We start from the raw sequence: 27971 nt of genomic DNA, 5'->3' as shown, positions 1-27971 counted from the left end.
CTCTCTTCTCTCCTCCCCTCCTCCCTAGCTCGGCAGCAGCCACTGGTATGCTCAGCTCGTCTTCACTCCTCTCTCTCTCCACTGTCAGCTTCAGCAGCCAGCACACCGGAGCTGAAAACACTGGTGCAGTGGCGAGCCATACGTGCACGTGTGTGTTTCGTGGGCGCCAGACTTCCTGATAACCTTTGTTGCTGAAGTGTGCGAGTTGATCTGCATGAGAATGTGCAAGTGAGCATTTGTGGATCTTCTGTATGGAGGAGTATGTGTGCAGACAGAGAGACAGCGTGAGGATGCGTGGTGGGCAGGTGTTGTTGTGATCGGTGGAGTTTTTGGTGTACTATCGTCGTGCTGTTTGTCTCCCCTCCCTTCCATTTGGTTATCTTGTGAGGGCAAAAAGCATCCAGTTGGGATGTCCACCTCACCTGGTGCAACAGACGGGAGCCAGAGGAACTCTTGTAAGTGTCTGAATTCTTATTTTTTAATTGAGAAGGATGATGTTTGTTTTTTTTTTAGTATGTGAGGGATAGGTTTGTTTAAAATGAACCTTTTCTTATTTTTAGTTTCAATCAGATCGATGGACTTTATTTTAAAAGAGAGAGGGAGACCTGGCATGAACATGATGGAAGGATGTAGTTCAAGGCAAATCAACCACAAAGACATGTTTTATGACAATATACAACAGTACAGGACTTTATGAAGCAGGCTCTTTTTATTGGCAGTAAGAGATAGAAGTCTGGTGTGGGTGTGTCTTTGTGTGCCAGGCAGATAGAAAATGTGGAGGAGTAAAGAGGCTAAGAGTTGGATTGTGTAACCCTTTACTGTATGTATAAGGGAAGATAAGCACAGTAGTAAGAGTAAGACATATAAAATGCATAGTTGTGTGTTATAGAGTTATAGGGAAGAGCTCAGGGTGGTGTGTAATGTGGGAGTGTGTGGGCGCATGCACAAGTGTGTTTACATATTCCCTGGAGCGCCTCCAGCTGTCGATGTACTGGAAAGATGCTTGACAACCAAACCATCTTTTTAGTTTGAGCAGTTGACTTGCTGATATAACTTACTAATTGATGAGAACTATTTGTGATTGGTTCAACATATAAATGTCCATGGTAAGATTTAGTGTGATGTCTTTATTGCAGCTTTGTGTTTATGTACTGTATGTGTGTACTGCAGTTGTAGCTGTGACTCTGCAGGATAGTGCCAACATGATGATAAAAGGTAACATTTTAGTGTAAAGTATATTAGTTATTCAGTGGGTGCAAGTGTGTGGGACTGCAGTTTTAATGCTTGACTTCATTCTGGCCTCAAGTATTGCACACACACACACACACACACACACACACACACACACACAAACACACGCATACAACTAAAGGATTGCTGTACTGTAAGTGGGTGATTGATAAGATGATGTGACTCATTTTGACTCATCTGAGAGCTCAGTGGGAACATACACACAGATCATTTCTCTCATACATCGACACACACACACACACACACACACACACACACACACACATTGCCTTGACTGTGGCACAGATCACATCTGTGAAAATGGGTCTTGTTTTATTGCTTTCATTATTATTGCACCCCCCTGCCCACCACCTTCCCCCGCTATTACCTTTGGTGTGTCTGGGTGATGTGTTAATGATCACAAACTGACACAACCACCCACAGTAGACACCTATTGTGTGTTTATGAATGTGGGCTTTTTTATAATTACATCACTGTGTGTTCAATTATTTGACTTGGTAATATTGGATGTTATTGTTTTATAAGTCTCATTTCACTCATGTATCATATTTTGCTGTAGTTCTTGGCTGCTTTGCTTCGTACTTGAGCAGTTTGTTCCTTGTCAAGACACATCTATCACATTACCTTCTTATAGAGCAGTGCGTTCAAACAGAAATATCAAGTAGCTGCAGGCTATAATTACTGATTTACTAACTGTAACATTACATAACAAAATGCAGCATCTAAAGAAACTAGTCCTCAGATGTTTAGGGGGGAATATGGAGATTAAACTAGTTGAAAAATGAATAAATGAACATTGGGATGATTTAATCATGCAGACCAAAAGGTTTTTGTTTTGTTTTTTTTGGTCAAATTTCAATTTCATCAGTTGTGCATACTCCCTTGCTGTAAGTATCAAATAAACATGTCCAAACAATGCCAGATTAGCTAGAATAATTTATGACAGCATTATCTCTATAATCTCATTAAAACATCAAATAAAAATACTAACTGTGCTTATTTTACTGATTAAAATTGCAAACAAATAAGATATTGTAATTACATAATGCTACAACAAATGATAAAGAAGACAAACCATAGTTGTTAACTATCTATGGCCTTGTGTAAATCCCTTTATTTGTAAGGCAGTAATATTTTTAGATAAGACAATCAGCAGTGTTCTTAACTATCTGTAACAGCAGTCAGACTCAAGGTGGTATTATCACAGTTTAATGCTGGTGCAGAGCTCTCACTCCCTGTTAGTTTGTGTCCTCTGTAAAGGAGCAACAGCAGGCACCTGCCACTGAGACGGATGTGCTGTGTCATCACTTTTCCCGCCAAATGACGGGTTGCCTCACCTCTTCTCTCCTTTGTGCTCCTCTCACCATTGACTCTCCCCTCCACTCATTCTTTCTTTCTTAGGGCTGTGAATTATGGACAAAATCAAATATCACAATATTTTTGACCAAATACCTTGGCATTCATGTCTCATATGTATCTCCTTAGTATCTCCTCTCCTCTCCTCTCCTCTCCTCTCCTCTCCTCTCCCCCCTTCCTCCTCCTCTCTGCTCTCCTCCAGTCTGGTTTATCAGGATTCACATGAAACTTTAATTGCCTGTAAATCAAAGCGCTGCAGATGTGATTAGTCTTTTGTGCTGCTTTAATGAGTGGGGTCTGGACTATTGAAATATGGTACAGTAGCTGGCTCTCCTGCACTGTCTCTGATGTCTAAAGCCATGGGTGAACTCAACTTTTAATGCTGCCAGAAGAAACCCTTTTTTCTCAAAGAAGTAAAGTTTTTAGGGATAAAGTGAGGAAAATATTGCTGACAGGATCTTATAAAAATTTTGAATGTGCTTACACTTGGAAGTTTTATTGGTCTAGTGGTTCCTCTCATTGCACGAAAACCCTTATAAATATTCAGCTTTATTCAGTAACAGAATTTAATTGGTCTTAAAAGGGCTCATTACAACTGTATCAACATATACAGAATATGTGTATGTTGGCAAGTTAGTGATCCATCAAGGAAATTGTGTTTGACATTTTGAAATGGTAATGCAGTCTACCCATTCTGAATTTTAAAAAAGGCAATTACATGTAATAGAGTAATACAGTTTTGTTGCTTTTTGTTTTTAAAATCATGCAACCAAATATTTGCTGGCGTTGAAAAGTTTATATGAGGTGACACTGCTGCCAAGTGAACATGTGTATGCATCCTATATGCTTTAATTTGTGTATGCATACGTTTCTAAATGCATTTCAATCTCACGTAACCGTAATACAATTCCCTTGCTAATTAGTAGATTCCAACATCACTGACATACATGTAAACACAGACACTGTGTACACAGGGGTGCGTGTCTGAATTTGTCTGTTCATTTTTAAGGAGGTCACGCTCCCTTTGAAGCCACTGAAGCCTAAGACGGGAAAGATGGAATTAATTGTCTTTAAAGATGGATTTTGTACACGAGATGAAAGAATCTGTGCTGTCAAAGAATAAAGTCAAGCACGGAATACAATTTGATTTTCATTAGACATAATAATCACATCTTACCTTGACTGACCAGATTTTTGTTTTGAGTGACATCAAAAAGTAATTAGATCTGTGGTCTTGAGTGCCAGTATTTCAGTCTGGTCTTGGTAGAATTCTACTAATGTGGAATATGATGGATGAGTGCATTTTCTCAAATGTATTTCCATTGAGTGACACATTATTGCTCATTTTTATTCTCCTACTTTGCTTATTGTCATTCATTCCCACCTTGCCTGTCGTCATCTCCCTCTTTGTAACTAACCCCTCATCCTTTCCTTCCACTTTGTGTTGCAAGCACTCTGTGTCCACCTGGCGTAACAGGTGTTGCTGGCAACACCTGAGCATGTTGTCTTCCCTCTTAACACTCATATTGTTTACTCAACTATACAACTGCATGGATTCCCCACTCTACACTAAGATCCTCTTTATTCAATTAGAATAAGAGGAACAGTCTCACAGCAAATATACGTTTGGGGCTCAGCATGTTACAAAGATTGGCACAGAATGAGAAAGAAAGAGAGAAGACAAAGGGAGGGAGAGAAGCAATAACTGAAGGGGGAAACATGAGAGGGGAGGGAGGGGAGGTGTTTAGGAGGAAGAAAGGGGGGACAGAAAGGTAAAAGAGGACACAAAATGACAGAGCATAGAAAAGAGAGGAAGAAGAGAGCTGAGCAGAAAAGGAGGGTAAAATAGAGAAAGCAAAGATAAAAGGGGGAGAATAAAGAATTGTGGGTGAGGAGAGAATAAGAGTGACTATAATAATGGAAAGAGAATATTGGTAAAGAGGAGGGATTAAAAAGACTGGGACAAACCAAAAAGGCACATTACTGATAATGAAAGAGAATAATAAAGACATAGGAGAGTCAGGCCTCCACACTATCAGTCTAATTGGTGGTGGTTGTCACGGTGGTGGTACAGACGTTGCACAGAGATCACAGACTGCAGGAGTGGAAAATCCCAAGTCTCTCTACCTTCATTCTTTTTAAAATTAATGACAGTGAAAACTGAAAAAATAGGACCTTGTCACATAAAATAAATGCCATAATTATTTCAGCTGTAACATATGAGCATATGCTGAGGGGTTTAGCTCCATATGATCAGTAAGGTTTAAGTACAGATTAACACATTTATTGCAATGGGATTTTCAGTACCACAACCCTTTTTATATGTGGTTGTAGGCAAACTGTTCCAATAACACTGGTGCTACGGTTTTAATGGAGCATCCTAAACCAGAAAGTGATGCAGCATAGCTACATTTCATTCATTTTAGTGAAACTATACACAATAAATTCATGCTATAAAAATAAAAAATTTAAATATTAGAATTGAATGTTGACTAAAGCTTTCCCTTGGACAATAATTGCCCAGTCATAGCTTAACAACCGTAGGGACTGCAGAAAACACAAAAGCACAAGTGCCAGGAATGGATTAAATTATATGTAGTAATACCAGTAGTCATGCTAGTAACTTTGCATTTCTTCCGAGGCCATGGAATTAGCATTTTAACTACCTACATTAGATTGTGGGGTTATATTCTGGTCTGGTATATTAATGACCTCTTATACAAGCTTCTTGTGTTACTATGAGACTACAGGATACATTAAAGTCATTTTGAGATAGTATTTTCCACAAGGTAATGGAGCTAACAATATTTAGCTTATTTAGCCGGCTAGGCACATCTGATGCAATCTGCTAGCAACAGTTGTCATTTTAGCCAGTAAAACTAATGAGCGAAATGGTAAGCCTGTTTTTGGAGCCATTGTTTAAAAAATTACAAGAGTGCTAAATCTTCTCCCTTTATCTTGTAAATTGCACATGTGCTGTGCTACAATAGAAACTTTGACAGGCAGGGTTTAGCTATGGTAATCTGAATAATATAGTTCAGGTTAGCATTTCTTGTCACACCTGGATTTCTGTCATTTGAAATACTGATACATCTGAATAGATTTAGAAGGCATTTTTCATTTCATTCATTCACTTTAAATATTTGAATGCTGGTATGCATGTAAACGTTCTGTATCTATACCAAATATACCAAAAGTTGTATTCTGTGCTACCTTTTTTCAGTATCACAAAAAAGTCTCATCATACTTAGAAATTCTACTCTGAGCTGTAGATCATGACAAAAGAATAAATACTTGGACAGATCCATGAGGACCATAATGATTGTAATTAAAGGGACACTGGTGACTGTTATATAATTTTAAGCACACGGAGCAGTTGTTTGTTTGAAGGGTGTGTGCCCCAATTGCTGTAGTGGTAAAATACGGGGGAGATGGATGAATCTCAATTTAAGCTGTCAGATGATTTCAAACTCTGCCTCAAATGTGCCTTAGGATGATGTATAGCTGGATGACCAAGATGACAGGCTGTCTTGAATTATGTTACACATAAAGACATGCGAAAATACACTCACAAATCTGTAAACACACACACAGACAGTTAAACATAGACCAACATGCATACTCATACACACATCTATCTATCAAAACACAAAATCTATTTTCTAGTCAAAAAGAAGCAGATATAATCAGTGCTCTGTCTCAAATCCCGGTCACAGATGGTTTCGAAAATGTTCCATCCCGTGTGATGTACCTCAGCAGGTGGGTTATCGGTTGTTTCTCTCTCTCCTCTCATCCCACTCCTCTGGGAAATGGAGAAAGAGAGGATTGAGAGAAAAAATAATGGTGTGGTCAGACAGCTAGAGAGTTGTTCTAATAAGGTCCAAAGTTGAACAGACAGTATTTAAAACTGAGACAGAGAGGGAGTCTGCTAACAGTTTTTACTGCATGGTCTGTGAGTTTAATCATTTGCATAGACATTTTTTTGCATACTGCTTTCTCTCACCTTTATACTTAAACCCTGTGTCTGACCATCTCTATCTCTACTGGATGTACGGTACAGGATTTTTTCCCTGTGCTTTCCTTTGCTTGCACTGTCCCTCTGTCCTCCAAACCCCCGTCTGCTGCCTTATGTAAGGGTATATAACTCAGGTCGGGGAGAGAGATAAACCCCTCAAGGACCTCTTATTTGGACTAGGGTCATATAACACATCTTTTCCCTCCTCTCTCCCTCTCTCTCCCCATTTTATCTTGCTGTCTCTGACTGTCTGTAGCTTACTCTGCAGAAAAGAAAGTGTTAGAGCATACACTGTGCACATCTCTTTCTGTGAGTAAATGTGTGTTTGTATGTTATATGAACACAAAAGGATGTCAGTGAGTGTGTCTGTTCTTGGGTCTTTGCCTGCTATTGTGTATGCACTGATTTGTTTGTGGAGTGTGTGTCAACAGGCAGAACAAAAGGAGACTGTGAGACAGGTTACTTTGTTAGAGGGGAAAGCTTACCCACCACGTGCCAGGTGACTGCATGTGGCCCAACTAGAAGTCAGAGCACAGCAAAACAACAGATGGATTGACAATTCAGCATAATCACTGGGCCACTAATCAAGTGTTTCATCCAAAGGTGTGATGATACTCAGCTTGAGGAGGAAAAAAAACCAAACATGCGCTACCTGAATTCGACTGAAATATTAAAAATAACATATAAAAGATTGCATCACCTCTACAGTCATCATACCTACTTGTATGTGAAAAAAAATCACTGAACAATACCTTTACACAGATCACACAGTGAATTAATCCTAAAATGATTTTTCCAAGACAAATCATGAATCAATGATATATGATTCTTTGTAAGAAACTGGTTGCCACATTCCTTGTTTGAATGTTGAAATGTTTTAACTCTCTGTGGTGGAAAATTATGTGAATGTACTTAACGTGAAGCTGCAAGGGAATATGTATATATGTATATGGCTCGCAATACTGAGTCACATGATCATATGCAGCAGCTGTATGTATATGCGACATACATACTGAATGTGTATGAAACAGTGAAACTCTATAGAAAGATGACATAATATCATAGAAGGGAGTACATTATAGAGTAACACGGATCAGAGGGGGGTTTGAATGTGTACGTGTGTGTGTGTGTGTATGAGCTTGTGTGTGCAGTGTGTATGCATGTGCGCTCGTGTTTGATGTTCCTAATCTCTGTATGTATACTCTTTGTAAAATAGCCAAGATTAGGCTTTTAACCATTAATGCTGGGGCTAACAAGAGGGCACACCATGACTGCAGATAAATAAAGGGGTGAAAGAGGGAGAGCAGCAACAACAAGGGGAGGAAGAGAATATGTGAGTAATATGCAGTGACAGAGAAGAGAGCTGGAGCTTGGCAAAACAAAGAGATGTTGCTGATTGCTTTTGATATTTCTGTCATTGTCTTACAAAACCACCCTTGAAATATTTAGCAGAACACTTCAGCACAGATGAGAAGAACAAGCTATCTAGCCTGGTAGTTCACCCAGAGAGCGGAGTGTTTAGTTCTCAGAAAATGAATGGGCTTGACAGATATGATGCCTTTTTAGTTTGACATATTCGTTGACAACTTAATATCAATAACTGGGAAAATATAATGCAATTCTTTCAAGAATCACATACCTTCAGACTGAACAAACATTATTTTGCGAGGAATATATCCCTTTCATTTTTGCTCATGGGGCTACTTACATGACTCTGCTTACTTGGCCTGTTTGCAGTGACATAAAACACAAATGTTACTGAAATGGAAATTGCAGGTCAGCAGATGAATGGGGAAACTCACATTTTTCCCACAAGTATCATCAAACATTTCACTATGGCAACCTCAGTTTAGAGAGCAACATAATCAAGCTCTTGACATGACCCCTGCAGCATTCTTGCCAAGTATAGTGCGGTTTGGTTTTGGTCCTTTTGTTCCATTTTCAGTTGAAATGTAATTGTTTTGTTACTTTTGTTGATGCAACCTAAATCCTAGCATGTATTCAGCATTGCTCTGAAGTCACAAAATTCTGTGCTCCATCTTGACCTGATGGTGTGGTGGAGATTCTGCAGTTATTTCAGCTAAATTCTGTGATCCTGACCTGAAAGTACTCTGTTTAAATAGAGTTGATATTGAACCAGATGTTGTGTTATTCCTTGTGTTGTTCCTGGAACCATCTGAAAACATGGTGCATTAATCTGCTAGTAGTTGCTATTTAAACCTGGTCAGTAACATTCAGTTTTACTGAGTTAGCCTCTTCTTTTTGTTGTTAACTTTACTGAGTGTTCTTTACATACTGACACCCTATATTTAACTTGTCTCCAAGACCTCTAATTAGTATTGTTCACACTGTCTTATAAATGACACATTTTCACCCCGAAGACTGCAACAGACTGGATGTGTACAGCTGTTGTTGTTGTTTTCTTTTACTTAGCTCATTGCATCAGTTTTGGTAAACTAAAACCCAGAGGATGATCATACCATGTGAAAGTAGCTATGCAGCATGACCACTATAATGTTTCCTTCAACAGTAACAGAGCAATTAAAAATGAAGGAGGAGCCATTTGTTTAACCTTAGATTTATGAGCTGTGAAATAATTAAGTTGATTTATCAAGGTCATGGACTACAACTGGTCCTGCTCTTGCTGCCTCCTCAGTCACACAGACAAACACTCACAGAATATCTCAGTCTCTTCTTCTGGTTTACCTGGTCATCACGGGCTGACAATGGGCCAGCCCTTGGTAATATAAAGGGGTCACATTTGTAGATTCATACAATGGATTCATTATCTCACTTGGCTGCATCTTAACTTAAGTCTATACAGACTCACTTCCACTACCTATTGTAGCTGGAAGCTTCTCTATTGTTGTTGAGCCATGCATGTAGGAATGAGATGGCTCAATAAAGGCCCAGGTTGATGATAGTATGAGTAGACATGAAGAGTAGCATTCCACAATAAGAATAAGAATGAAATAAAAAGTGGCCTATAGAGCTAAACATAGCACAACATCATTTATCATTGTAATTTATAATAGCATGTAGGACTGGGCAGTATGGACAAGATCAAATTTCAAATATTTTTGCCTAAATTATCTTGATGTCGATATTGCAACAATACTGTATGAATGACTACTGGTGCTCTCACAAAATATTTACACAATGAGATTTTTGATTTAGAAAAACCATCATTCATTCATTCATTACCACTTATCCTCTAGAGGGTCGCTGGGGAGCTGGAGCCAATCTCAGCTGACATTGGGCGGCAGACCCTGAACAGGTTGCCAGTCAATCGCAAGGCCAACATATATAAAGACGGACAACCTTACACACTCACATTCACACCTACAAGCAATTTACAGTCACCAGTTAACCTAACCTGCTGGTCTGTGGGAGGAAGCCTCATTACCCAGAGAGAACTCATGCAGGCATGGAGAGAACATGCTAACTCCACACAGAAGGGCCCCAGCTGGCTGGTGGGTTTGAACCCAGAACCCTATCAAGGTGAGGCGACACCTTTAACCACTGCGTCACTTTGATAAATTTAGAAAATGACATAACTTTACTGCACTACGACCTTTAAAACCAGGAAAAGACAACACTTATTCCATGTCACAATATTATGATGTCCAAAATCTAAGATGATGTCTAGTCTCATATCACAATGTTGATATAATATCACCCACCCTAATAGCATGTAATGGTGGCTTTAAGATTACAAACTGATCAAATGACTCAAGAGTATGATGAAAATTGTAGCATTTTAAGTGTGTTAGAAATTAACTCAATCTTAACACAAATCTTTTCTCTATTGTTTTTTTCAAACCCAGCACTGAACACTTTCATTGTTTTTGTAAGATTAAAAAATGAGTCAAACCAAAATAATAATCTTTAAACAAAAAACAGCCCAGGAATTGATAAAATAGTTTGTGGCCTATCAACAAATGACTGTAATAGCAATGATGGTGGGTGTCATGTAGTCTCTCATAAATGTTGGGTTTGTTGACATGATTACTTTCTACATACGAAAGCTTAAATGAAGAAGTCTGACATTATAACTCAAATTATACTCATGCATACAGATTGCAGCTTTAATTCCCACCCATGCTGAACAGGCCTTTTGACTCATTCCAGCTGATCACTGACATATACATTTATCGCCAACCGAACTGCCTGATTAAATCTATGTTAAATAATACAACAACCATATTGCACATATGTCAGAACACCTGCGGCTAGGTGAGACACCTTGCATGTAGACTAATCCATCATTTATTAGTTTCCCTAAACGAAAAGAGCTGCATACAGTTCTTGCACCATTCTGAGTCACGTTCCAAACATGAGTACTGATAAAAAATTGATCAAAGAGAGCATGTGTGTAGGCCTGTTATGCATGGTGTGGTTACTGTAGCACATAGGAAAACACATGTTCTTAGCTGAGATGATAGGATATTCATGCACAGGGAGCTCTGCTGCAGATTATCGTTGGTAAAGTTTAAAATAGAAATACACATAAGATCATTAAGTAGAAGATTTCCTCTCAAGTTATTCTAGCTGTAGACATTTGACTGGAAAGAGGGCATTTAATTTTCTCAAGGTTATTAATATATTAACTGTCTTTGCTTGAGATTTTGCATAGCTTTCCCCCAAGATTTTTACATTTCTATGTTTTTATCATCCCATAATGTGCATACGCTTCCCTGGATATATGCTCTGGTTTGTCCTGGCTATGCTCGTGTAATCATACAATGTTCCACTGTCTCTCACATGTTAAATATTTGTGGTCAACCCTTTAACTTATCTTTAATTGATTTAAAATTCAGCAGTGCAGAGATGGGTTATATTTTATCACATACTATATATACAGTAGATACTTTTTGTGAGCTGGGTTTTTATAGTGTTGGAAATTCAAGTTTGCAGATTTGCCTCAGATGCATGACATCCCACGTCTGTGTGCCCTGTATCTCTCTTCACTTTTCAGCTGTTTAGAAAATCAAAGGAATGAGTGAACAGGTCATTGTTGAGAGGCGTCCTCACTGAGGATTTGAAGCAGATTTTGCTGATGTAAGGCTGTATTTGTTGCAGTGGGTAAAAAAGAGAGAGATTACTGCATAATGCATCAAAGCATGTGTGAATGCTCTAGAAATTTAAAATATTCACCCTTTTTTATCCCCACAAACAAACACAGTGTGCCCATGCTTCAAATGCATACACATATCAGATATGAATATCTGCATGAATGGAGCTTTTTGTTTGCAAACATCATGTTCAAGACTTGAAACTGACCATTTCAACTGCAGCAATATTGTGTTGTGAGGAGCTTTTGCCTGTCCAGAATGTCCCAGCTGTTTGGGTTAGATTGTATGAAATGCCCAAGGGCTTGTGTGCACTCTGCTTTTTTCTTTATTTCTGAGTGTGGTTGCTTTTTATTTCAGTGTATTTGAGTCATCAGGCCGGGTTTCCTAATTTAGAGGCTAGCACACTCATTACCACGCTACCCGTCATTAAACACGGCATCATCCTTATCGGTGTGGGTAAAGCTTCCTTTGAGGCAAGCAATTAACCTGTTAGAAAAGACCTCTTATCCCCACTTTTTCTTCCTCCCCTCCTCCTTGCACCTCCTCATTCGGCCTCTATTAAAAGTTCAGAGGTTTTGTTGATGTAAGCATTTTAAATTGTCTTTCAGAGAGCACAGTATTTCTTTTTTTTAAGAAAAATCTCCTTCCAGCAGTACAGCATGACATAGCTGTACTCTCTGTGCATATGGGTAAAGCCCGTGTGAGGGTAATAAATTGTATCCAGCTCTGGCGTAGTTCGATTTCTCGTTGTCAGGTGCTTAATGCCCATTGGCTGTACGCTGATTTATTTGCCAGCCCAAGGATTCTTTCTCTCCCATATTTATCTCCAAGCACAGGGAAGAGTATGGGGAATTAATTTTTTCATTATTCATTAAGACACATTTAATCCCTGTTTGAAAGGATAGGTTTAGCTGCATTTGAATGGCAAATGAAGCAGGACTGGAACTGCAAAATTTTGATTAGCTAAAGAAATCAATTTCCACATATTAGTTATCACCATTTATCACCCATGACTCAAATGGGTATTAGGTACACTGAGCTCTCAGTATAAAAGTGTTAAGTCTACATTTTCAGCCTCCCAAAAACTTCAGGATCAGTTCTGTAACTTTTAGAATCACTGAGTGCAGATAAATACAGTCAAATGATCAGTAAGCATGAAGATAGTTCATGTGGGAAGCATATTGTCAAACGAAAAAGTTGTTTTTGAACAGATTGTGCAAGGTGGGCAGTTTAACCAGCTTGAAAATAGGTGGGAGACCTCTGAGAACATGTAGACCTCGTCTGTCCTTTTTTCCTCCTCCTTCGTGATGGATGGCTCATCTGTTTGACAGTGTCCTGTCAGGTGCTGTGAGATAAAACAACCTACAATCTTTCTCTCTGTCTGTTCACTGGTTATTAAGACTGCAGTTCAAGGACATAAACCCTAAAATACATGAGCATTATGTTGAATAGCTTATAACTGGAGGTCACAATGTAAACTACAGCACATCTCATCATTGTGACAACTTTAGCACCATTTTACCATTACAAAAAATCTAGCGCATCTTTAAAATCTATGTTACTTTAATGCAGATACAGTATAATCTATATTCCAGTTTGTTGTTGTTGGAATTCATCTGTTGACATGTGAGTTTTGGTGTGCATATGTGTTGTCCCAAGTCTCAAACACATAGATGCAAACTCAAGGCTCACCACCCTCTCTTTCAGCTTCCTCAGGTTGGATTTAGTTGCACACAGCCTACAACTATTCACTCTGATAAAGTAGCTTTTGGTCAAATAATGTACATTCATGTAACCTGCAAATGCATAGACTGAATATGCTCCAAACCCTTTGTTTCCTTTGCTGCTGACCTTTCCTTTCTGTCCCCTACTGGTGTAACCTTGTTCCTCCCAGCCTGCAGTGTGTCTGCATGCTAACGTACGCATGTGCACTTGAATATACACATTTAAAAAGGCCCCATGCCTCCCAGCAATAAAAGTGTTTTGAGGTAAATGTCAGCTGGCAGGCTTAAAAAAAATATTTCACAATGCATCAATAGAATACATTTGCTCACATTCCCCTCCATCGTCTCTGCTACAGCCTATTGTACTCAACATATTTATATTTTGAGCAAAACTTCAGAACAGAACAAACAGGCAGACGTGGCTTCACAGAGCTGAAGAGTACAAGTGCAGCTGCTCATTGTGTGTGTGCCTCTGCAGCAACAAGGCAGTTTTGTGACAAGTAAAAAAAAAGGGGGAGCTAGGGAGCTAGAGGTTTGGTTAAACAAGAATGAATATCTAAGATCATTTTAAAGCATGAGACAGTTACTCTCGATTCACTGCTGTATCAAATCAGTATCAAAGTGGCAAAATGATGAATGCATGTTGAGATCCAGGATGCTGCTACTGTAATCATAATGTGCCATATTATGTAATAGTTACTGTGTGTGGTACTGTGTGTGCGCCTGTGTTTGCATTGTAATTCAACTGACTGTGTAATACTTCTTCCTTGGAGCATTTTCAGCACTGACACAGTCTTAAACTCACACACACATGGGTCCATTAGTTTACCTTCAATTCTATGAAATACTTCAATTTATGAGATCATCTCAGGCTGAATTTTGAGAGAAATGAATGTCTGTGTATAACTTTTGAGGATTTTTGATGTTAAATAAAGCTTTATTTTTTACAGTTATATCACCACCAGTCTTATCATTTATAAGTGAATTTTGTCTTTCACTTTTTTGTTTTCACCTAAACTAGTTAAATTAAGCAACGCGTGAGTTCATGCAGGACACGGAAGTCATACGCCCCAGCTGTAATCAGCCACTGATTGAATCAGCACATCTTATCAGTCACACACCAATCACAGCCATTCTCACCACAAATTTTCTTTGACTGTACTGTAGTTGCCATGCTCATTTAAAACAGGTCATGACTTTCTTTTTTCCTAACCTATGCTGTGTTTATTTCCTCCCTCATGAGGCCCAAACAGTTGATATTGCTGTTGCTTTGATTACTCTAGAGCCGAAATGCTCTGTTAGCCGCCTGGGTTTTATCAAATCTGGCTTTAAGCTCTTTAGATGATAAAGACTGAGGCTGCATTTAAATCCCCAGCAGTGCATTCACTGTAAAATTGCCAGAATCTCCCAGTTTCAGCAGCATTAGAGCTGAGGTGAGGACAGGACAAAATAGACAAGGAATATTTTCACCAGTGGGCTACTAAATGAGTGTATTGGCAACTATAAATGCTTGCTTGATTTTTTATCTAATTTGTGTTTCTAGGAATTCCTGGCATTATTCACTTGTAGCACTAATTTCAGTGGTTAGAGTTCCTTTGTTTTGTTGTTGAGGTTCAATTTGTCACTATCATGGATTTTAATAAATCACACAAAGCTGTAACTTGTGAAATAAATTAATAATTAATTTTAGATGAGTAATGCATGTTCAGTCCTAACACACACTTACAGATGTGACCTTCACCCCTCTAACATCTAAGTGGAACATTCTTCGTCCCACTCCTCTGATTTGCTGCTAGGCCTATAGTGGTAACCTATCCACTTAAATTATTAACGAGTATTTGTGCGTATGTGTCTGCATACATTTCAATGTAGCCAAGCAGTGTATGCCTTTCTGTTCATCTGTTATTTTTGTCATGCTATTTGACAGATGGTAAACCAGGTAAATAACAGTAGCAACGTGTTGTTCTTACACATTAGTTTAAAATATGTAAATGTGGAATTGGTCAAAAGTAATTAATCACTCAGGGTACCGGCCATTATTTTTTGTATGTGATTCATGAAGCTGTATGATATCTTTTAACATATAAGAAGTCATAATTTCTAATGAGAAATGTTCGACCCTCTGGCGGTGTGCATATTGTGAATGATACAAAGAGAGAGAAACCTTGATGTGTGCAGTAATGAATTATGTGGACCAAAGAAATATTTGACCAGGCCCTGAATGTGACACTTTCTCACTGAAGTGCCCACCTCTTTTTAAATACAGCTTCAAGGATCAACAGTCACCACTTACTGAAAGGAGTTTCTAACATAACTCACATACTCATATTTTTGAACAGACAACCTGCCCAATCATACTTATGTTATAGAGACTACAGACGATGTTAGAGGTCAGTGTCATACTATGGGTTATTTTGTGGCTGTTCCTCGTCGTAAATGATGATAATGATAGTCATTGACACAGTTTGACCTACTCTATATTAAGTTGGTCAGCCATATCTTTTCTTGAAATTGAACTAATTTAGTGATTTTTCATGAAAAAGTTGAGAAAGACCCTCTAAGCTACAAAGTGTGAAACTTCTACAAAAAAAATCAATTGCCCTCAGTTGTTGTAAGGTCAAGGTCATGAAGGTAAAACAATCTGCGTGGTAAACTCTAATATTTCTGACACCCACCTCTGCACAGTGTAGCCCACTTTGTAGCCTCAGCAACACAGCCCTCTACTGTATCATGGATGCTGCAGTCTGAAACACAACTACTCCCAAATCAACAGTTATATGCGTTTATAACTACACATAATGCTAATCATATGAACATGGATTTGTATCAGGTCAAACATGTCCTCAGAATCATCAGGATGGGCTAACTAATTTAAAAGCAATATTCTTCTTTTGGTCCGTATGACCTCCAGTTACTAGAAATAGCTCATTTAACATACTCATGGTTTTGTAAATGATACAAGACAGTTCACATAGGTTTCTTGTTTCCATGTAAATCAGAACAAAGTAAAGCCAGCAGCTAGTGTTGAACATCTTTTAATATTACAGAAAGCTACTGTATATGTTTTATTCTTCCCGCTGAACTTTTCACCAGGGAAAGCAAGAACTCTAGTTGCAGTTTGGATCCCTAAGGCAAGATTTGTTTTAGGAAAAACAGAGTTATACTACAAAGTCTAACAATAACATTGAAACACAAGAGAGAGACTTAAAATTAGATTTGAACTGTGCTAGCAGTGTGATTTTGTCTTCTTAAAGCCATTCAGAAGTAATGAGCCACAAATATTCACCCAGTCAACACACTCTTGTTTTTGAATTACCTACATAAAGGTCAAACACATCAACGGGAAAGAAAGGGGAGACCGTGAAACGAGACCAGCAGAGACTGGCCCTTATGTGCAAATGAAGGGGAAGCTTGAGCTGTAAATGTGTACCTTATGTGGTGTGTTAGCGAGCCACAGAGCGTGACAACAATCAGTTTGAAGATGTGTGTGAAGTCACTGTAAGGGCAGCAGATTGTTTGTGTATGTGCATATGAGAAGTTACTGTATATGCACATTTAGCCTTTACCACAATGTGACTGATAAATGACTCATAATACAGTTAAGTCACACTTCAACCATACTCATGAATCATTGTGTGTAATGTATCTGGTCAGTGTATGATTGGATAATTTTCATCATTACACACACACACACACACACACACACACACACACACACACACAGAGAGAGAGAGAGAGGGTTCATTCAGTCACTTTGGAACTGTTTCTGTGTCACTTAACATGCAAATAATTTTGATGTGTGTGTGTATGTGTGTGTGTGTGTGTATGTGTATGTGTGTGTGTCAGAAAGAAAAAAGTGATTGTATGTTATTTACAGCACAGGGGCTGCCTTTGGCGGAAACCTGAGCACTTGAGAGATATAGCGAGGCGGACAGAATCTAAAAATACCACGGCTGAGTGAACAGGGCTTAAGAACAAGAAGCAGTGGCTGTCTCCTCTGTCAAACCTGCCTCTTGGTCTTCAGACTACACACTGCTGTCTTAGAATGAAATATTAGGCCTTTATAAGCAAACAGAAACAAATCCATCTGAGACCAGACAGCTAATTTAAAGTGACGCATAGAACACGAGGGAATTTTACATCAGATATTGAACGTTTGATCTATTTGGTGAGTCAATATGATGTAAAGTGTACGAAACAGCTAGAATGAGATTGTGGATGAATTGTTTGAGTGTTCAGCATAATTTATAATAACATCATAATTTAAATATTAGTTTCATGCATGCTTTTGTCTGCAAATTCAAATTAATTAAAATTTTGAGGCATTTTTAAAAATAACTGTTTTTGTGACAGCATTTTTCATGAAGGTCATACAGACCTTGACATCATTACTATACCAGTACAGCTTTACATACATAGACTTTCTCATTCTCATTACACAGGTGAAAATATTCACATCCTTCATCTCACAGCCCATCCTTCTCTCCCCCTCTCTGTACCACTTGATCTTTCTATCCCATATACACAATCAAGTCTCTGATGACCATTACATGTCTAATACTGCCTGCACACACACAAGCACTGGCTCTTGTCCCAGACCTTTGGCGGGCATCGAAGGCAACCCGTCCAGGAAGTCCACTAACGCTTTCATCCATCCATCCATCTGTCGAGCAAGGCTCTAAACATAGCCACCTCACCATTAGCACAGCCTAAGGAAGCACCTGGTATGTGAAGCACACTGCAACGTGTAAATGACTGTGGACCAGCTCTGCCCTTGACTTGAATTAGCTGCTGATGACTTCAAAAAAAGATAACATTTCGTTTTGAAAAGGGGCTGTTAGTGTCACTTGTTATTTATGGTCACTTAAACAGAGCCTGTCAGTGCTCTAAACTCAAAATTCTTTACTTTAAGAAATGTTACTATGCAACTCTGAAAGAGCACTAGTTAGATTAGTGCTTCAGAAATCACATTAAAAGGGAGTTGTAAATGTCCTCAGTGATTTAAAATTAGTTTCTTGTTGCAAGTGAGCTCAGCATATCAAAGAGATGCGGTGACCAAGCTTGTATGATGAACACTTAACGCTACAATTTGCATTTTCACTCTGTGAGCCAAGCTGTGAGTAAGTGACTCCATTTAGTCAAATCTAAAGCTTGAGTTGAATTCTAAAGAGTTGAATTGCCCTTGATGGCGTGTTTCCTGTCTGCTTTTCAGCTACAACGAGTTCTTAGCGAGTTCTCTCACTTTTGCTATAAATAAAGGGCAAAGCTAGTGAGGTCTCTGCACTTCTATATATGGACACGCCTTTACATGACATAAATTAACACTCACAGTCCTCACAAGCTTTCGTAAACACAAAGAAAATTAAATTCAGATTGCACACAAGTAAATAGCGAAGTTAAGCAAATGGACAGCTTGTTTTTAATGTCTTATGTCTATATATTACATAGGAACATAAAAAACACACAGGAGCATGATCACCCACGCTTCCACATACAATGTACACACGCTGTCAAACTAGCGCATACACACCCTCAACCACACAGATATACCAGCCTTTTTTCTGTGGGTTCTGTTTCCTGCATTTGCAGAGCACATATCAGACGCTTCTCTACCACCGAGAACAGATGCGAGTAATTACATTAAAAGTCTCATTTCATATTGATCGACCTGCACAAATAGCCATCTGAACAGGCACAACAAGATTATGTAATGTTATTTATGTTTTTTAATTTCCCCTGGGTTTTAAGTCACACAGTGGAGATGTAAGGAAGAGAGCAGACAACACTTTGAGTATATGGAGTATACTGTCACCTGCTGAGTGTCAAAGCAAAAGAAGTATCAGTATCACATTTTTGTCCTGTACGGTGATGTCGGGAACAAACGCAACAAGTAGCACAGCAAGAACAAACTCAGGTACTACACAATTTTCAGTTCATGTATTTCTTGTGAAATGTTTTCAGCTGAGAATCATTTTCATATTTAAAAATATTGCAGGAAGTACATTGACAGAATTTGTAACCTTCAGTCATGCAGATGTGCATTTCTGTGAAAATTCACATTCACCAATTTGACAGATGAATCATGTAATGTACAAATCTTTTTTTTTTTTACTATTTTGTGAGGCCTTGAGCATTTGAATCAAGTGAAGGTTTTTATGTACAACTGTGCAGCATAGAATTTGTTCGACTTAATGACTTGTGCTTTTACACCTAAGTCATCAGCAAAAACTTAATCCTGCAGGCTAAATATGAGTGAGGGCTAAAAATAGTCCCTGTAGCTACAGTAACATGCATAGCGGGATATGGTTGTCTGGTAGATGAAGAAGAAAAAAGGACTAAGAGGAGGATGGGGGAGGAAGGAGAGATTACTAACACAACAGATGAAGCGTGAGAAGGGAAATTTATATGACAGGTGGTTTTATGTTCTAAAGAAGCCTGGAAAGATAAGAAGATCACCATTAAACGATAAACATTTATCTGAGGGTTTGAGGGGATATACTGACATGAATGGTCATTATCTCCACCTAATGACTTACTCAGGTTAAAGATGATGCTTTTTGGTTTATTATATGTGAAATTTGGGATATATTCATAAACACAGTTAAATTTGATCATATTGAAGATGCTGTATATGAACAATCTGGAATGCACATGACTTTATTGGAAACTCTCAACACTCTGTGTACGTAGATTAGAAGAGATAGATGTAACACGAGCAGACAGATAAACAGATGGGCATGTAGGTACGTACAGTAGATGGGCCAAATTAATACACAGCACAGGCTAATAATGGATTGAGAATTAGATTAAAGACTGAAAGATAAAGAAGACAGGATCTAGCTTTATATGGTCTGTCTGCAAGTCCTAATTATAACTAAACGCACTGCCCACTCTCTCCCTTACTCTCTCTCTCTATCCCCTGTTACTAACCCCACACAATGCTTGACAATCTGAACAAAGCTTCCCTGAGGCCCCTAATCTAATAGAGCAGTCTCTTCACGACCTCCACACACATACACACACACACACACACACACACACCAGCCAGCAGAGAGGGAAGGACAGAGTCAGGGGGGAAAGATGAGGGAGTGATGGAGAAAAAAAGACGGGTAGTCAGATAAAGGAGATAAATTGGACCCTGAGAGAGGAATGACAGAGAGAGCGCTTTTCTCTCCCAAGTGTCCACGGGCTCTTGGTGTGATGTTCATCATGAGTGAGCTCTGGTGGGACCTCATTGTTCCCTTCTTTATGTGTGTGTGGGTGTCCATCTGCTGTGAGCCCCTTTAGGGCCCAGCCTATTTTATCAGGACTGTAGTCTGTGTGAGGGTGCCCACTCTCTGATTCTACAGTGGATTTAACACTCCTGAAGCAGCGTATTGATTTTGGGGGGTTGGTATAAACAGATGAGATACAGAGAATGGTGCAGAGCTGTGTAAGACAGACAGCACAGTGTGACCTAGGATGTAAACGTATAATTCTTAAGGAAGTTATGATTAAATTTCACCTGACCTCTCTGTGACCTGTTGGGGGGGGGGGGGGGGGGGGATTTAACAACAACAGAGCTATATGGCACAGAGAATTCAGCAGGCACTTTGCTGCAGGCAATGCAAAGCAAGAATGTAGATTATCATTAGAATAACGAACACTAACATGCCCTTTTAAACCAGAAAGATACATTATTAATCATTTATATTTTAGTGCAGCTTTTGTAACTGCAGGACATTCAGTTTTATGTGTTGGCATAAAAAGGATACAGTTCATACCTCTCACAGAACCTCTCCCATCACTTTTTCTTTTTCTGGAAGCCTATTACTTGGTCATTCCATAAGCATATATTTTTATTTTATAGCATATTCTTGATTCCTTTTATTTAGGACAGAGTTTTCTGGTGGAGAAAATGAATAGAACTCAAATTGGCAAGGCATGTCTTTAGCCCCTATCTAAATGGGATGTTTTTGTCCAGGAGCAAAGATATGGGTCACATTAGACATTTTATACGTAGCAGCCTGGCTCTCTCTACAGTAGTTAGTGTCAGTGAGTGGTCTTATATAATGCTGCCGTCCATCAGAGTTGGGCAGAGAACTAAAGAGACAGCCTGTCTGAGACTCTAGGCTGCAGCAGTCCCCCCCCCCCCCAACACACACAGAAACACACACACACAAACACAAACACACCACACACACACTGTTTCTCTATCCCCAGGGTCATGCTTTCTATCACCCCGTCACTTGAATATGCTCCTCCTTCTCCTGCCTTGTCCACATGGCCTGCCCAGATGCCTTAAACTGCCTGGACAGGGTCAAGTCCTGTTGAGGCCAATCAGTCTGCCTCAGACTCCTGCCTAGACCAATCCAATAAATATCTTGTCATGGCCTGTCACAGCTAAAAATGACTGTTCAATTTAATTTTTGACTGATGCTTTGCAGAAGTCTTGCAAAAATATAATAATAATCGCTAACAGGTTGTTTTTTTTAATATAAGAAAACATTAGACCCATTGTTTTGAATGAAGATAATAATAATTTTCTCATTTATATATATATATATATTTTATTATGATTACATTTTTACAGGGCTAATAGGCTAAAATACAGTCAAAATCAGTTACTAAATAATAGCTAAAAGACCAATATATACATTCAAGTTAAAAAAGAACAAATATAGCTGTCTGTTGTTTTCCTAGAAAGCAATGATTCATCCTGAAATGTCCCTTTAATGCCACAGCATGACTGAGGATACAGACAGCAGGAGAGGAGTCTCGGTTTATTAAAGCATGTGCAGCATAAGGGCTTGCATGTGTGAGACTGGTCCCTCCTGTGCAGCACACAGGAGACAGGGTGTTGAGTTACTGAGAGCTAGGGAATCAAAGCTGAGCTCTACGTCGTTCTGTTTCAGTAAAGATTGACCCTAGGCCAAGGGTTGAGTTTGGCCTTTTATTTGACATAGTACTCATTATTTTTAGTGACTAGTGGTCTTTGCTAAAACTAGGGGTTTTGTCATTGAAAACAATGTGTATAAAAGTATTGTGATAGTATTCAAAATATTAGCTTTAAAAAAACTGAGGGGTTGTCTTTATTGCAATGAAATTTGGTGAGCAGCTGGACCTTGAGGCGAGGAAAATTTGACATGTGGTTACCCAGGTTTGGGATACCCATCATTTGACCTTTTTAATTATTTAGACATGACTAAGAATTTTCTTGGGCATTTGATTAAAGGTTATGTTTGCAGGAATTTTGGTCCAGATTTGTGCTTTCCACATGCCTTGTAGATTATTCTGATATTGTCTCATCTCCATAACTTTCTTCTCTTGTGTTTCTAGTGGAGCTGGATGGGGAGCATGCACAAAGAGTCCCCGGGGCAGAACAGGGAGGGGCCCCACCCCCCCAGGTCAAGCTGAAAGAACGGCAGAAGTTCTTTGAGGAGGCCTTCCAGCAAGACATGGAGCAGTATCTGTCCACAGGGTACTTACAGATCGCTGAGAGGAGAGGTGAGATGGAGAAATGGTGCAGTTAGAAGTTGGTCACAGAGATCAAAGTCATGCTCTTTGATGATATTCAGCCAGCTTGAAATTTAATGTTTCTTGTGGTTTGAGGAAAATGTTGAAGAGTTAAGGTTTAAGTAGTGGTGCCTATAACTTATTCAAGTGTGAATGCAAATCCAGCATTCAAATGAATTAATTCCAGAGTCCCGATACCATCAGTTGAAACCTTCACACTTCAACTATATCACAAGATTGAGCCATAATAGCTTTCTGCAGCAAGGCTCCACACTCTGAGTGGCTGTCGCTAAACACACAAGGAGAGCCATTAGTTTGAAAAATGCCCCAGCACCATATAAATGAGGTCTTCCACAGGGATTGTAATAGAATCCTGCTGCAGTTTACCCCATGTATTACTGCCATAAGCCTGTGCTAAAATATCTGAAGGATGTGTTAAAACGAGGGACCGGGTGGGATATGCACCCTGCACTGAAAGATATATTGTACTCCACTGGCCCATCGTTTGTAATGTGATTTTTCTTCTTCTTTTACTCATCTATCCTCCCGCTTTAATCCTCTGGAAATGGCTTATTAGAGAGGATTGTGAAACAGTAAGAAAGGTGGGAGAGACGGAGCGCAAGGAAAGAGACTTAAAAAGAGGCAGACACTTAACTCAGTGTGGCTTTTTTTTTTTTTTTTTTATCAACGCAGTGTTTCTCATTATGAACTCAAAAACAATCACCACAGTGGTGATTGAAATACTCAGAGCAAAAATACTCATTATCCAAAGACTAGTCAGGAGCTTGTGCAGCCTCCATTCATTCATGGTAAGAGACAGCAGAGATGTTTACATTTAGACTTCACACTTCAGATGATGTGATTCATAGTAAAAAGGCAAACATGGGGGCTGCTTGACAAATATCCACAACAGACTAATTCCAGTCAACCACTCATAATTGCTGTAAGAATGTTTGCAATCAGTTACAGAGGAGGCTCACTTCAGTATTCTGGTGAAACACACACACACACACACACACACACACACACACACACACACACACACACACACACACACAGAGAGAGAGAGAGAGAGAGAGCAGCAGTGTCATACTGTAAGCCACTGAGCCATCAAAAGCTTCATGTCTCAATGGTCTTATACATACTCACATACTCACATACACACACACACACACACACACACACACACACACACACACACACACACACACAGAGAGAGAGAGAGAGAGAGACTCTGCAATCTCACTCCAGGCAAAAACAGACCTTCCCAGCAGGGGAACCTTTTAGGCAAGGTCACAGTGGGGCTAAAAGGAGAACATGTAAGAGGCAATCACATGGAAATGATGTTCTCAAAGCAGCACTTTCCGGACCAAGTCTTTCACAACATAGCCATAGCTCTGATTCAAGTGTGTTTGTGCACATTTGTTTACTTTTGTTCATGTGCTGGAAACACAGATCCATTTGGGTCTGAAAACTGAATCAACATCCTCTATATTATGTTTTATGGGGCTGAATAGCAGCTATGTGATGGTAATTTCATAGCTGACAGGCGAGATATGGAAATGCACATGAGAGGAGGCTGCATACTGAGAAGTCATTAGTGAACATTAGACCCTGGTTCCTCTAAGATGTGTCACAGAAAACACCACTGCTGTCTCTACAGAGGAAAAGAGAGAATGAGGGAAATGTGTGTGCAGGAGTGATTTTTTTCTATGCGTGTATGTTTAAATATTACACAGTGTTTCCATTTATTTGTGTATATGCATTTCATGAATCCGGATATGTGTGTTTATGCATTCACAATCAGCTCATGTGTAAAGAACTTTCACACAGATATATTGCCAGAGTTGAGGCATCTGAATATATGACATTCGTGTGTCTCTAGTATGTGTGTATTATGTTTTATGTGTGTGTTGCTATTTTAAAGACAAAGACTTTGGGGGCAGTCTCTGTGGGAAATAACATTCCCCTTCTTTCTCTCTTTCTTCACTCTTTCTTCTGATCTCCCTCCTTGTGCCGCCCTCCTCTGCTCTCCTCATTTCCTTGAGGTACGGTAGCCAATGGCATCTTCTCTCACTGCTGTGCGCAGGCCAATCATCTACCACCTTCCTCTTGTGCTTGTAACTCTGCCACACCCCCTTCCTCACCTTTACATCCCCACAGTGTACTAACTGGCTGTTTGTGATGCATGCAGCACATCATGACAGTGAAGGGTGGTGGGAAGGGCTGGGGGGTTGAATCCCTGCAAGGTTGTGAATCCAGGACTGTAGAAGTTGTCATAGAGCATTAGCTGGTGTGTAAGCGGAGTTTCCAATGATTTTGATCAATACTGTTGATCGAACAACAACAAGCTAGTTTTCCAGTTTTAACACTGATTTAACTACATTCATATAGAAAAACAGACACTGATTAAGTGTGTGGATTCCCTTTTTATGGTTAAAAAGGTAAACTTTACTATATTCCTTCATTACATGTCAAAATATCATTTGGACTACTATAGAATCAGCTACAATATGATTACTGTCATGTTGCACATAAAGTTAAACCTCTCTGATTTTACTTCATGTACCTTGGATGGACTGTCAGGCTTTCATTCCATTGTAGATAAATAGAATTTTGGAAGGTGTTGTAGAGAAAAAATCCAGTCCATTCCTCGGTTGGTGTTCAGACTTTCAATTTTTTCCATCTTTGCCATCATCACATTCTCCAGAGCAAGCATGGACACGATTACAGCAAGCAGTAACTCTTTAAACATACTTTAAAATTGTGTACCTATCCTTTAGTGATGCTGTAGGTGTTGCCTGTCTCTTTCATATACAGCTTCCTATGCACAGGGACACCTGCCAGTCCATTACTTGTGTTAATGTTTTGGATCATAAGGTAACCAAAATGTCCCTTTTACACAAGCTCACCCATTTCAAAGTCCATCCAGCTTGAATGTGCTGATTTACTTCCGCTTTGCAAGTTATTGGAAAGAAAGACAGCCTGTCTTCCTGATACCTGCTACCCTCTGGATGCTACAGTCTTATCTGAGGCTAATATCTTGCTGTCCCCCATGTTGTGTCCAGAGCCAATAGGAAGCATGTCATCTATGGAGGTGAACGTAGACATGCTGGAGCAGATGGATCTGATGGACATGTCTGATCATGAGGCCCTGGATGTGTTTCTGCACTCTGGGGGAGAGGACAACAGCGCTGCCTCTCCTGTCACAGGTAGGAAGCACACACACACACACACACACACACACACACACACACACACACACACAGTATACATGTACCTACAGCAAATACACTAAAGTCATTGAACTATAATAATGCATACAGCACTTAATTACTGCAATGGAATAACATACTACAACTAACTGATACCAAAGGATGTAGTGAGGAAGGAATAAGTGACTCAGAAGATTGACAAGCATAATGTTTGGGCATGATACACCAACACCATCTGTCCACATCTGCCTGGGGAATATTCGTATAACAGTGAACAACCCACAGCATCTAACTGACAACCGGTATTCATCTAAAACGTAATATGATGCCAGTAAATCTCTGCTACATTTTATGACTGCCAACAACTGAACTCTACCAGACGCAATTGGATCTTGTTTATTTGCAGCTGTTGTGCTGAGATAGTAAATAAATAATGAATACTTATAAATAATAGAATTGTCTAGGTTTTAAAGGGTACAATTCCCCATGGATATGAGCAGACTATGAAAGGTTTCTTGGTATGTACCTTATTTAAAACAAAGTCTGAAGTTATATGTGGCTCTTCTTTCTCCCAGGTCCAGACATTGAGTCCTTCACCACAGAAATCAGTCTCCAGGTTCCCACCCAGGCTGAGCTACGCCACAAGCTTTCTTCCCTTTCGTCCACCTGCACTGACTCAGCCAGCCAGGACACAGAGGTGGGAGAGGAGGATGAGGATGAGGAAGAGGAGGAGACTGAGCAAGGAGGAGGAGGAGGAGGAGGAGGAGGCGTTGGGGGATCGGTGGGTGGAAGGAGGAGAAGGCCCCCGGTGGTGGTGACACTGGATGAAGAGGAGGTCCACCCCGATACAGTGCTGGTGGACAGCCTGGACCAAGAGAATCAGACCAGTAAAGACTGTGAGAAGAGCAGGTTGGAGGTTTGAGGAGAGATGGACTGGATTTAAACACAAACACATAAACACATGGCTGCCATATCAAACTCGGATATATTCTCAAATTCTTCTCATTGTGAAAAAAAAAAAAAAATCAAAGAAAATACATTTAGGTTGCACTAACTGCCACATGACCTTGCCTTAAAAGATCATCAATGTGAGTTTTTAGCTCTAACTGAATCTAGTGTGATTAGTGTGATCTGAGTTGCCATCATCACTGAGTGACTTTACATGCACATCAATAGTTTATTCTAATATTCAGTTTCTATGTTTGTGCATGTTGAGACAAGGCTGCTGATGCGTGATGATGTTTGGACTTTGTTAATGTTTTGTGTCAATGATCACTTAAAGGGTCAGTTCACCCAAATTATGAAAAAATCAGGTTTTCTCACTACCTATTTGGATAGCTTTGGTTTTATCAGCCCAGGTTTCTTCATATCTGTCCTCAGAGTTCCTGCTACATCAGCGTAATGGAAGTTTACAGAGTAGTTGTGAGTGCTTAAAGCGTTGAGAAAAAACTTAAACAGCAACTTGTTTTTGCAGAAGAAATGTCCTGGTTTTACTGGATAATCCACAAACACCTCTGTCAACAGTTGTAACAGAAATGACAGTATTTCTTTAATTTCTCAAAATATGGGCTAATATAATCAAAACTGCCTACATGGTTAGATACCATTGGGGGTAAGTGAGAAAGTTGTTTTTTTCATGGGTAAACTGCCTTAAACAAAGCAAATGCTTTAGCATTAGCACTGAGCATTTAGATAAATGATCTGCAAGGAGCACATGGATGAATTTGTCATTAGTTAATGGATTAGCTGAACCCCAAAAGTTTGTTGCATTCTTTTAACTTGTCTTTGAGCTAGATTCTACAATACTGGATATCAACAAGTATTTAGATAATATTTTTGT

General features: G+C 39.4%; 1 protein-coding gene across 1 annotated transcript; it reads left to right on the top strand.

The window, feature by feature from the left end:
• Positions 1–313: 313 nt before the first annotated feature.
• On the top strand, positions 314–27186 carry dtnbp1b (dystrobrevin binding protein 1b). The gene is made up of 4 exons (XM_053334479.1): positions 314–455; positions 22740–22907; positions 25985–26128; positions 26707–27186. The coding sequence occupies exons 1-4, from the start codon at positions 410–412 to the stop codon at positions 27051–27053; spliced, it is 705 nt and encodes a 234-aa protein (XP_053190454.1). The 5' UTR covers positions 314–409; the 3' UTR covers positions 27054–27186.
• The last annotated feature ends 785 nt before the right edge of the window (positions 27187–27971 follow it).

This window comes from Scomber japonicus, chromosome 15 (assembly GCF_027409825.1).
Source record: "Scomber japonicus isolate fScoJap1 chromosome 15, fScoJap1.pri, whole genome shotgun sequence".
NCBI classification, from domain to species: domain Eukaryota; kingdom Metazoa; phylum Chordata; class Actinopteri; order Scombriformes; family Scombridae; genus Scomber; species Scomber japonicus.
This window is presented reverse-complemented; position numbering and strand designations above follow the sequence as displayed.

What these genes read in the sequence shown, in the direction of transcription:
- dtnbp1b (XM_053334479.1), top strand. Translation starts at nt 410, where the DNA reads ATGTCCACCTCACCTGGTGCAACAGACGGGAGCCAGAGGAACTCTT. An exon ending in CGGGAGCCAGAGGAACTCTT is followed by an intron (nt 456 to 22,739) that starts GTAAGTGTCTGA and finishes TTGTGTTTCTAG; the next exon opens with TGGAGCTGGATGGGGAGCAT. An exon ending in CGCTGCCTCTCCTGTCACAG is followed by an intron (nt 26,129 to 26,706) that starts GTAGGAAGCACA and finishes TCTTTCTCCCAG; the next exon opens with GTCCAGACATTGAGTCCTTC.